Source organism: Rhincodon typus, unplaced genomic scaffold (assembly GCF_021869965.1).
Source record: "Rhincodon typus isolate 14 unplaced genomic scaffold, sRhiTyp1.1 hic_rhity00002711, whole genome shotgun sequence".
In the NCBI taxonomy this organism is placed as follows: Eukaryota; Metazoa; Chordata; class Chondrichthyes; order Orectolobiformes; family Rhincodontidae; genus Rhincodon; species Rhincodon typus.
Genome location: NW_025968349.1, coordinates 1 through 12,728, shown reverse-complemented (window position 1 = coordinate 12,728; position 12,728 = coordinate 1). Strand labels below are relative to the sequence as shown.

The 12,728-nt window shown below is 43.6% G+C and overlaps 1 protein-coding gene and 1 non-coding gene across 2 annotated transcripts; both read left to right on the top strand.

The window, feature by feature from the left end:
* Window positions 1-185: 185 nt before the first annotated feature.
* Window positions 186-11,513, top strand: LOC125481591 (snRNA-activating protein complex subunit 4-like; the record flags this gene model as incomplete). The annotated part of the gene is made up of 6 exons (XM_048593364.1): window positions 186-421; window positions 4,804-4,847; window positions 6,612-6,791; window positions 8,541-8,666; window positions 9,292-9,370; window positions 11,432-11,513. Coding segments are annotated over exons 1-6 (716 nt in total), but the record flags the coding sequence as incomplete, so codon positions are not given.
* On the top strand, window positions 1,091-1,183 carry LOC125481592. The gene has a single exon (XR_007261402.1). It is a non-coding gene; the product is annotated as a Z30 small nucleolar RNA (small nucleolar RNA).
* Window positions 11,514-12,728: the final 1,215 nt, after the last annotated feature.

The window sequence follows — 12,728 nt, the reverse complement described above, 5'->3', positions numbered from 1 at the left end:
AAACACTGCCAGGGGCAGTACGGAGTTAGATACAGAGTAAAGCTTCCTCTACACTGGTTCTCCCAGGGACAACACGGGGTTTATATACAGGGTAAAGCTCCCTCTACACTCCCAGGGCCAGGAAGAGCTGATAATGCCCCGGTAGTTGTTCCTAGAGAAGGGAGGGTCAATGCTTAACCCGGAACTGGAAGCGCGCGTTACCCGGGAGACCACAAGATGGCGGACGGACCTTCTGCATTGAGCGGCCGTGGCCCGGGCTCAGGCCTCGGGCTCTTCACCTCAGGGTCTTCGCGGCTTGATGCTGCCGGTCCCAGCGACCCGCTGCAGGCGGAGCGGGAGCGGATCCGCCGTGAGATCTTGGAGCTGGAGCAGCGCCTGGGGGTGGCGGCGGGGAGCGAGCTGTGCGGCGGCACTGGGAGCGGTCAGTGCGGCCTGGCCTGGCCTGGCGGAGGAACCGGGACACTGCTACTACCGCTGCTGGGTGGGGGGGGTGGGCCTGGGGAGGGGGATGGGGGGTTGGGGGGGGGGTGGGGAAGAGGGACACTGCTGCTGGGGGGGAGGTGGGGGGGGTTGGGGAGAGGGGGACTTGAGGGGGGGGGGTGGGGAGGTGGGGGGGTTTGGGGGGGGCAGGGGGTGTTGCAGGGAAGGGTGTTGGTGCCCTTTTGGGTCAGTTAGAGGCCAGGAGTATGTCTGAGTTAGGAGAGTAGAGAGTGGGGAACCCAGTCATGGTCAAGTGGCTTGTTGAGGAGGATGGTCTGGTGGTTGTGCTGAGCTGTTTGTGGAATTAGTATAGAACCAGCTTTACCTTGTGTCTAAACCCATATTGCATCAGTCCTTGGGCCTAGACCCTTCATCAGATGAAGGGTCTAGGCCCGAAACGTCAGCCTCTCTGCTCCTATGATGCTGCTTGGCCTGCTGTGTTCATCCAGCTCTGCACCTTGTTGTCTCGGATTCTCCAGCATCTGCAGTTCCTACTATCTCTTGCATCAGTCCTCAGTGTTTGGAGTTGTTACTGTTGTATTGGACCAAAAAGGGGATCCAATTTTGATCATTTTGAATTGTTGCAAATGTAATTTGATTGAAGATTAAAGGCTGTGATGAGTTGGAATATACTGACCTGGTATTGACAAACGTTTGGTTGTCTCTGACCAGGAGATGAACTTTTAATCTTCTCTCTGAGCCAAAATACCTGGGATAAGTGCGGTAAGATATAAAGTGAGACAGGTTTATGCTGTGTTTTACTGATTTGTGGCCACATTAAACATGTTATATTGAGATTGTACTAGTGTTGGTGAGGCCTTTTCTGGAGTACTATGTACAGTTCTGGTCCTCTTTTAGGAAGGATATTATTAAGCTGGAGAGGGTTCAGAAGAGATTTACCAGATGTTGCTGGGAATGCAAGGCTTGAGTTATAAGGAGAGGCTGGGACTTTTTTCACTGGGAGCATAGGAGGTTAAGGGGTGACTTTATAGAAGTTTATAAACCCATCATACGGGTAAGGTGAATGGCAGGTGCCTTTTCCCTAGGGTGGGGAATTTCAAGACTGGGGGCATTATTTTAAGACGAAAGGAGAAAGATTTTGAAAAAAGACATGGGGACAATTCTTTTTTATGCAGAGGGTGGTTCATGTGTGGAATGAGCTTCCAGAGGAAACCATGGATGTAGATACAGTTACAGTGTTTAAAAGACATTTTGACAAAGGAATAAAAAAATTTGGATGGAAATGGGCCAAGTGCAGGCAAGTGGGACTAGTTTAGTTTGGGATTATGGTCGGCATTGACTGGTTGGACTGAAGGGTCAGTTTCAATGCTGTATGACTGTCAGAATCTGTATGGTACAGAAGGAGACTGTTTAACCTATTATATCCGTATTAGCTCTGCTATCGAGTGCCAATCTCTTGCCTTTTCTCTATATCCCTTCACACCATTGCTATTCAAAAACAACCCAATACCCTCTTGAATGTCTCAGTTGAACGTTCCTCCACCTTTCTGGGCAGTGCAATCCATACCTTAGCTATTCAGTGTGAAAAAGTTTTTTTTTTCTCCCATTGCCATTGCTTTGTTTATGTATCACCTTAAATCTATGCCATCTTGTTCCTTGTTTCTTTTACAAGCAGAAGCAGCTTCACCCTGTCTGTGTTAATCAGCTCCCTCATGATTTTGTAAACCTCAATCTGATCTCCTGTCATCTGCTTTCACTCAATAGAGAAGAGTCATGAACACAGCCCTATCGGTGACGCAAACCATCCTTCCATCCATTAGCTCCACCATACTTCCGGCTGCTTCAGGAAAGTAATCAGCATAATCAAAAATGCCTGCCACTCGGTTATAGTCTCTTCCATTGGGCAGAAGGTATAAAAGTTTGAATATATGTAAGAACAGATTCAAGAACAGCTTCTTCCCTGCTGTTATCAGACTTTTGAATGTTCCCCTCAAATGGTAATGTTGACCTCTCTCCCTGCGTCTGTAGCTCTATTCTGCACTCTGTTCTGTCACCTTGGTGCACTTTCTATGGTACAATCTGCCTGTAGACCACGCAAAACCACACTTTTCACTGTTGTCACATGTACAGACAGACAATAAATCAAACTAAAAATTTCCTCAATCAATCCTCATAGCTATGTTTTACAAGAATGATAACTGGACTTGAGGTTATGAGGAATGATTATACAAATTAGATCTGTTTTCTCTAGAATTTAAAGGTTAAGGGGTGATCTGATTAAAACATTAACAGGAAAAGACAGGGTAGATGAAAATAAACTATTTGCGCTGCTTGGAGATTCTAGAGCTAGGGTACATAGTCTAAAGATGAGGACGGGGGAGACATTAGGAAGCACTTCTACAAACAAAAGGTGGTTGTCTGTTCCACGTTGGATGATGGATCAGTTGTAACTTTTAAATTTGAGGATAGCTTAAATATTTATTAAGCAAATACAAGGGATATGGATGAAAAGCAGGTATATGAAGTTACACCAAGATCAGCCACAATCTCATTGAATGGCAAAACAGGCTTGAGGGGCTGAATGGCCTACACCTGTTCCTGTGTTCTCAAAACTGGATTTTTTTTTTAAATTGTTTCTGCAGACTGTCTAATGTATTCATAATATGGTGCCCACAACTGTACACAATACTGCAGCTGAAATCTAACATGGTTTTTTTTTTACAAATTCAAAATCACCGCCTATATCTTGTGCCTTGTATTGAATAAGAAAGCTGAGAACACTGTGCACTTTATTTACTGCTTTCTCCAACTGTCCCTGCCCCCTTCAATGACACATGCACCCACAACCTTCTGCTCCTGCACCTTCCTTTAGAATGATGTTCCCTATCTTATATTATCTTTCAATGTTTTCTGATCAAAGTGCATCACGCTTATGAAACAGACCCTTCAGCCCAACTCGTCCATGCTGACCCAGTTTCCTAAACTGAACTAGTTCCATTTGCCTGCGTTTGGCCCATATCTGTCTGTACCTTTCTTATCCATGTACCTGTCCAAATATCTGAAATGATGTAATTGTACTTGCCTCTGTCACTTCCTCTGGCTGCTCGTTCTATATATGCTCCCCACTCCGAGTGGAAAACGTTGCCCCTCGGATCCCTTTTAAATCTTTTTCTTCTCATCATAAATCTCTGGTTTTAGACTCTACTACCCTAGCGAAAAGACCTTGGCTATTCATCTTATCTATGCCCCTCTTGATTTCATAAGCCTCTGTAAGGCTGCCTCTCAATCTCTGACACCCCAGGGCAAAAAGTCACAGCCTATCCAGCCTTTCCCTATAACTCGAACCTTCCAGTCTTGGTAACATCTTTGTAAATCTTTTTTGCAACCTTTTCAGTTTAATAACATCCTACGTATAGCAGGGTGACCAGAATTGTACGCAGTGCACCAAATGTGGCCTTACTGATGCCCTGTACAGTGTAGCATGACATCCCAAATCCTGTGCTCAATGTTCTGAGCAATAAAGGCAAGTGTGCCAAATGACTTCTTCACCACCCTGTCTACCTATGACACCACTTCCAAGGAATTATGTGCCTGCACCCCTAGGTGTCTCTGTTTGACAACACTCCCCAGGGCCTTATCATTAACTGTACAGGTCCTGCCCTTGTTTGTCTTTCCAAAATGCAACACTTCACGTTTACCTAAATTATGGTCCATCTGCCATTGCTCAGCCCACTGGCCCAGTTGATCAAGATTCTGTTGTATCCTTAGATAATCTTCTTCATTGTCCACTGAACCTCCAATTTTGGTGTCATCCACAAACCTATCAACCATGCTTCCTATATTCTCATCAAATCATTTATATAAATGACAAACAACCGTGGACCCAGCACCAATCCTTGCTGCAAACTGATGGTCACAGGCCTGCAGTCTGACCAACAGCCCTCTACCAAACTCTGTGTCCTACCTTCAAGCCAATTTTGTATCCAATTGGCTAGCTTTTCGTGGATCCCATGTGATCTAACCTTGCTAACCAGTCTACCATGCAAAACCTTGTCGAAGGCCTTGTTAATGCCAGGGTCCCCTCACCTGCCCACTCTCCGACTTGAAAATGTCCTTTTGAAGTTCTACATTGTCCTCCTAAGTTTGCAAGTCTTCCAAGTTTAATGTCATCTGCAAACTTGGAAGTTGTCGCCTGGACATTAAGTGTATTGATAGTATGATGGTGAATTTTCTTGAATACAAGAGCTCATTGTGTTTAGGATCATGCAGTTACCTCGTAATATATTTAGTTTCATTCTGCCTTCCTTTCCATTCTGGCTTGCAGCTGTTACTGAATAACAATCTCCCTTTTTTTCTTGCCAGAGAGTGACGATGAGCAAGATGATGAAGGCGAATGTATTTCTTTGGTAAGAATTCTTTTTATTGCTGAGCTTCTCAACTGTACCTCTTTACAGTGTCCTGCACCAGCTTTTACAGGGTCTGGCTGGCTCGGAGCAACTGCCAGGCTTCTGCACTCTGGGACCATCTGTTAAATTCTAGTTGCAAATGTTATAGATGTGGGCGTTTGTAAGGCAGTGTTTCAGGATAGCTCCTTTAGATGAGATTGTGTCATGGATAGAGCGCAAAACCTAAATTTTGTTCCCTATGTTTGTTGTATTTCGTGGGTAGCAAGGTGGCACAGTAGTTAGCACTGCTGCCTCACAGCGCCAGGGACCTGTGTTTGATTCCAGCCTTGGGCGATTGTCTGTGTGGAGTTTGCACATTCTCCCTGTGTCTGCGTGAGTTTCCTGGGGATGCTCTGGTTTCTTCCCACAGTCCAAAGATATGCAGGTTAGGTGGATTGGCTGTGCTAAATTGCCCATAGTGTCCAGGGATGTGCAGGTTAGGTGGATTAACCGTGCAAAATGCAGAGTTAGGGTGGGATTTTCTTGGGAGGGTCAGTGTGGACTCAGTGGGCCGAATGGTCATCTTCCACACTGGAGAGATTCTATGATTCATCTACGATTAGCTGCCTGTTGTGTAATGTTTAATCTACAATAGTTTTAGTTTATTGTTGCAGTAAAAGCCTTGAGATTGAATCTTGTCCTTTCATTGTTTAGTTGGTACCTGGGAAATCCATTGTCTGTCTTTTTAGAAAGTTATCAGTCTGTACTGGGATTGTTATAATGTGGATGGAAATCTGAAATTAAAACAAATAAGTAAAAGATAAAAATGGAGTTATATGCTTTGAGCTGACTATGCACATTGATATAACCTCACTGAAGCCCTTCAAGTAGTGAAAGCAGATTTTGCTCAACTAAAAACATTAACAATAGAAAACAGTGTTAAAATCTAAAATGAAACCTGTTGAAAAATCAGTGAATTTCATAGCTGAGGCAACTCTGTGAAACACAGAGGAACAAGGACCCACTGCTGTTGAGACAGAAACGGGAGACAAATTGGAACCTTACTAGGAAGAAACCTCCATTGTTCTATAAGAAATGGGAGATAGCAGAAGGAAAGCTTTCTGTGGGGAAAACCATTCCACCAGAGCCAACTGAATCATTTTGAAGAGGCTAGATACAGGAATCTATGGCAATCTAAATCACCAGAACCGTGGTGTATTCAACAATGGGAATTTGTTGAGGTCTACCTCAATGGAGAAGTCTGTTTTGGAATGCTCAGACTGAGTGAAGTGATCTTTGGGGGGTACTGAATGATTTGACCTCATGCAACAGAGATAAGTGATGCTGCTGGACCTGGGAGAAATATGGGATGTGTTTTCAGTCATTGCAGTCATTATTTGAGATGACAAAAAGCCGAGGTCCCTGTATGGCTCCCTTGGGAACATTCCTGGTCCAACCTCCAATCTGAAATGTTTCTGCTTCACTCCTGCTCTTCTGTCCGACATTACAACACTGACTGCAGTGAATTTCAAAAACATCATTGACTGGAAAAAGTGTTTTGAGATAACTCACAATCATGAAATCTTCATAAATACAAACTCTTTTTGTCCCTGACTTCTCCATTAAGTACTGACCCCTGTCATAAAGTTACCAGTATTTCTGTGTTCTACTCTCTTGTACAGTATTTGTATCAATAATTTCCATAGGTGCTTTCCTAGCCTTTGTTACAAGAACATTTAGATCAGACAGGGAAGATGAAGGGAGTAACATCTGGTCTGTGTTCAGGAGCAGGCTTTTGCCAGAGACACGGTGCCTCAGCTCCCAGATAGTGGTGTGGATGATGAAGGGGATGAGCTTCCCGAGGACCCTGAGACCTGCCTGCAGATGAACCTGGTTTACCAGGAAGTGATTGTGGAGAAGCTGCAGGATCTTGAGCTGTTGCTCTCCCATAATAAAGAGCAACAGGTGAGTGTCCACATTTTATATTTTGTTTCGGGAAGCTGGGTGATTAGAGAAGATAAGGGAAGGAGACCTTGGATAGTGGGACTTGTATGTTTCTCCAGCCCCTTTTATATGATGGAGCTGCCAGTGGTTTCCTAACTCTGCAACCAAAACGTCAGCAGGACATGCCTGCCTTCGAGCTGCCTGTACCTACTCCTACTACTAGAGAAACTGAAATGGGAGCAATTGATATTTACAGTCCTCCATCGCTTTGCCTGATTTACCCACATTCTGGCTGAATGGACCTTGGGAGCTGAGCCTTTTTCAGTTTTTCATCACTGCTTATCCTCCACCGTTTAATTAGAATTAGATCTTCAGTTTCATCTGTTTGTTTTAGGGAGTGATTCTGATTTCTATTCCCCTTTGTGAGAGGAAATGCTTCCTGACATCCCCTGATCTGCCTTCCTTGTATCTGAAGGTTCAGCCCCTATTTTTTTGTTTTTTTTTGTTTTGGAACTCCAATGGAAGAAATAGTTTCTTCTGGTCTAATTTATTAATGCTTTGATTAGTTCAGCACTTCATCATCAATACTCAAAAATGCAAACCTACGTTATGCAAATAATCCTCCAATTCTTAACCTGAGTTTTCATTCTGTTCCAGTGACATTCTTTGCTGCAACTCAGCAAAGACCAGTGGGAGTGGTTACACCAGAGAGGGGAGGTCCATCAGTCCATTGTGCCCATGCTGTTCCCTGCAGGACTAACTCCCCGTAGCTCACTTGTGCACCTTTTTCCCTCAGTCAGATAGTTATCCAATTCCCTTTTGAAAGTTACAATTCAAACCTACTCTACCGCACTCTCAGTATATTCCAGGCCCTAACCACTTGGCTGCTTTTAAAAGCAGATTTTTCATCTGGTCACTTTGCCTGTATTTTTACCAATTACCATGAATTACTGCCTTCTGGTTCTTTACCTTTTAACCCAAGGGGGACTGCTTTTTTACGAACACTGTCCCAATCCCCCATTATCACCATCTGTCAGATCACCTCTCTACCTCCATTTCTTTAAGGAGAGCAGTCCCAACTTGTCCAATCTATCGACATATCTGAGGTCTCTAGAACCACTCCTTTTCCACACCATTTCTAAAGCCTTTACGTGCTTCCTAACGTTTAACGTCCAGAATTAGAATACGTTTCTCATTGGGACTGAAGCAGTGATTTATAAATACTAGCTGTAATTTCCTTGATTTTGTGCTTTATTACTATACATATAAGATCTGGGATCCCGAATGTCCTGTGAATCACTTTCTGAAGCTGTCCTGCCACTTTCACGTGGATCACCCAGGCCCCTCTCTGTTTCTACATCCCTTCAGAATTGTATTCTTTAAGTTGCCTCTCCTCATTCTTCCTACCTAAATAAATCACTTCTTGCAATAAATGCTGTGGGGCACTTTGGCAGATTCCTTTTTTTGGAAGTCCATGTACGTCACATAACCACATCACCCTTAGTCACTTCTTCAGAAATCAGTTAAACGCAATTTGCTCTTAAAGCCATGATGGCTTTCCTGAATTAATCCGTGTTTATCTAAGTGAGTGTTAATTTTGTCTTGGGTTATTGTTTTGAAAAACTTTTTCTACCACTAAGGTTAAATTGCTTGGCCTGATGTTGCTGGGCCTATCCTTGCATACTTTTTAAATTCTTTGAGGTTTGGTGACTGTTCAGGTGATGCCTCTGCTCTGATAGTGACCACAAGGCATCTTCTTCTCTCCTGCAGTCTGAAATCATGTCTGACCTGGCTAGACATGGGTTGGAGAAAACAAAGTCAACAAAGAACCCATCTCCCACTTTGTACCTGGGGCACTTCCTGAAACCATATTTCAAGGATAAAGTCACTAGCCTTGTGAGTATTTTTGAGTTTGACAATTTATCCTGTAAAGGTTTTACCTGTGTCAGCTGTTTATTGGATAATAACAGATCTGTTGTCTCTCCCACCTGGTGTGAAGAGAACATGTGCCGATTCCCTAGCATCTGACATCCAAAGTTTAATAATTTTAACTTCCTTTTAAGAAAGAGTGAAGCAGCCCTTCCACTGATTTGGTAGATTGTTGGAATGTGCAAACTGAAAGTCCTGCCTGTAGGAGGATAGATCAGGAAGGTGTAAGTGATGTAGAAGATCAGCAGCGATCTAATTACATTTTGGAGTAAATTTGAGCGACTAAATGGCCTACATGCATTTCCTTGTGTTCTTAAAACTTAATTATTTGACCTTTAACATCAGAGAAGAGAAACTGCTACCTAGAACCTGATCCCATCAGGACTATTTGACATTAGTCTCATGACACCTGTTTGACTCAGTGTTCTCTGACATGGACATCAAACAGTTGTTATCAGAACTCTGGGTGATGTTTGAAGTTTAATGTTGCATGGTCCTGCTTCATTCCCATCAAATGGCAAATTACACCTGGTCTTCTTTAAGTCAATGTTTAAAATTTCTGCTTACACTCTCACTCTTTCTTTGTGATTAGGGTCCACCAGCAAACCAGGACACTAAGGAAAAGGCTACACAGGGCATCAAATCCTTTGATGAATTTTTACTAACGAGTTGTAAGTATTATGTACAAACAAGGTACAAAAGTAGGCCATTCAACCGAATCTTTCATCCCCTTGGTAATCCAGAATCCATCTACCTCTACCTTAATGTTAAATGATTCTGCACACACTGCCTTTTGAGGGAGTATTGCCTGCTGGTGGAGTGATGGAAAGTGAAAGCCATTTCAGTCCTCAGCTGTAGAATCCTTTCCTAAGAATGTGTGTGAAGTCTCTTATACCTCCCTTCCCACCTGCCCACCCCTACAGCATCCCTGTAAGATCCTGAGTTTCTCTCTGATGGAAAGCTTGGTCACCTGTCTTAATGTGTATTGTGTGTGGGGCTCAGTGTCATGCTTTGTTTGCTGATATCCTGTGAAACTCCTTGAGCCATGTTATAATGTTAGAAGTGCAGAATAACTTCTTTCGCAGTAGAAACGTAGGAAGACAGGAGCAGGAGTAGACCAGCTGGTCCATGGAGCCTGCTGCACCATTCGGTATGTTCATGGCTTATCATCCACTTAAAAGCCTTTTTCCCCACACTGTTACTGTAACTCTGTCACTGGTATTTAGAAATCTGTTAATCTCCACTTTCAGCATACTTGATGACTGAGCTTCTGTAGAACCATAAGAAATGAGAACAGGAGTAAGCCTCTGTCCTTCGAGCCTGGTCTGCCACTCTGGGCTTTTAACCATCACTCCTGTTGATTCCTTCAGCACAACCTTTTTAGCAATGTTTTCTTCAATTCCTCATTCTCCCTAATCCCTGGCATCTCTAATTCTGAAAGATGCCCTGCATCTTCCTCAGTGAAGACAGGCATAAATTACATGTCTTCCATTTCTGTATCCCCATTATCAATTTTCCTGACTCTGTTCCGTAATGGGCCCCCATTTACCTTAGCCAAATGTTTTCTCTTTGTGCCTATAGAAACTTATACAGCCTTTTTTTTGGTTCTGAAAACTGGTTTTAACCAGATCATTGACTAGCTGGGCCTGTCCAGAGCTTCTATTTTAAGGCTGGAGTAAAACGTAACTCCTCAACCAAAAGTTACTTAATTGCTAAATTAAATTGAAAACAGACATCTGAAGAAATTAACTTAAAACTATCCCACTCACCAACTCAAACTGAGGCAAAATCATGGGCAGGCTCTTTTGTTGGGTGGCGTAACAGACTGGCAATTTCACATTCACTTGTGATGCTTCCAGAGTTTTGTTTTAACAAGTTGTCAGTTGAGGACGGGAGTTGGGGAGCATTTCTTCTTGAGTCTGTCTGTCATGGATCGGAAAAGGAAAGCTGCAGGCATGGATAATGTTTGTGTCTGGCTCCCTGGGAATGGGAGGCGGATTGGAGTCCAATCTGAGGTTGTTGACTTGCTCGCTGAGCTGGCTTGTTTTCGTTCAGATCACCATGGTAAGTAACATCATCAGTGAAGCCTCCGATGAAGTGATGTTGTTGTATTCTACTTGGAATTTATACCGTCCGGTCTGTTATGGTGAGTAGTATCATTTCTGGTTTTGCTCTGTATGGGTTTGTAAATGGAGTCCAATTCTATGTTTGTTGATTGCATTACGGGTTGAGAACCGTGCCTCTAGGAATTCCTGTGCGTGTCTATGTTTGGCTTGGGCTACTATAGTTAAACTGGGACAACGTAACCATAGTAGCCCAAGCCAAACAGACACGCACGGGAATTCCTAGAGGCATGGTTCTCAACCTGTAATGCAAGTCAACAAACATATAGAATTGGACCCCATATTCAAAACCAGGAATGACACTACTCACCATAACGGACCAGACGGTATAAATTCCAAGTGGAGTAGAACAACATCGCTTCATCGGCGGCCTCACTGATGATGTTACCTAGCATGGTGATGGAACATCTGAACAACAGCAAGTCAACCACCTCACCCACAACCCAAGCTACAGATCTTTGCTAAAACTTTGGAATCCAATATCCTGTCAGTGCAGCACATTGTGCCTCCCAGTGACTGCTGAAGTGGGTGTGAGAAGGGTTCCAACTATGTTTCAAAGGACCCAATGATCTGTCACAAGAGTGTCTCAATATTTTCCTTTTTTCACAGGGAAACAGAAAGAAAAGGAAAAGCTCCGGCTCTCGATCGCAAGTGATGCAATGCAGAGGCTGCTGCAGCCCAAACTCTTACGGTAACCTAATCTTAAATTGAGCATGATCCTGAGAGTCTGTGAAGTGGTGCTGAAAACTGAGGTCCTATCTTCTCTTGGTGCCACTGTATGTTTGAGGGAGTGAAGATGGGTGTACTGCGTACTCTTTGTTTTTTAGCAATGTTCTGGTGCAAACTTATACTCCTGTCCATCCCTCTGTCTCCTCCCTCACTCCATGCTCCATTCCCTTTATTTCCATTGCTCATGCACAAAGCATCTCCTGTCCCTCCATCCACCTCTATAAACTTGATATTCTCCAAAACTTTGACCCCTGTTTTCTAACTCACGGCAAGCCCTCCCCTGTGCTTGTTGACCCGTTTATTTGCTTCAAGTGGAATCACCTTGTTTTGAAAATTCCTTTATTTTGAAATCCCTAGCTCCTCCTTGTCTTCTTTTTATTCTGATGCTACGTGGTGCCTTGGGATGTTCTAGCTACATTAAACGTGCTTTTTAAATGCAACATGTTTTCAATATGGTGCTGGTACCTTGAAAAAGGACAGAGGGGAGTGCACATCATGATTCTCACCTTGATAAATCTTAGTGACTCGGGCAAGAGGAGCATTTTCTATTTCCCAAAGTACAGCCTGGATTTGAAGGTGGCCTCATAGGAGGGGCTGGGATGTGTCATGGGTGCTGGAATATTTTGGCTCAATCGTGAAGGAACTTGGGTGAGAAAGTACTGTATGGTGAACAGGCAACTCCTCCACTCTCTAGTAGTGACTACCGTAGCCTGTGGAGCGTGTTGCAGCCAGTATGCATTCCTCTGGAAGGCAGAGAGCCAGTCTCTGACTGGTGCAGAGGTGTTATCAGATCATTACCATATTTCCACATGTGGAATCTTCCTGTGCACAAATTAGCTGCTCTCATTACAACAGTGGCAACATTTCAACAAGTTCTTTGGTGATATGGCACTTTGAGATGTCTGGCCATAAAAGGTGCTATGTAAATGCCCTTTTTTTTAGACAGCTGTCTGTGGAAATCACTAGGATCTGAGAGATCTCTTGGATTGGCTTTGGTTTGCCTGAAGCGAGTGAAGAGGTGTTTTCGTTTGCTGCTTCCTGATTTTTGTTTTAATCTGTGGGCTTTTCCAGGGTTCCTGATGTCTTGTGCAGGACTGGTGCAGATTGTCAGATCAGCTTGTTCCGACCATCAGGAATGGGGCCCCTGATTTTTGTTTTTCCTGTCTGTCATATCCTT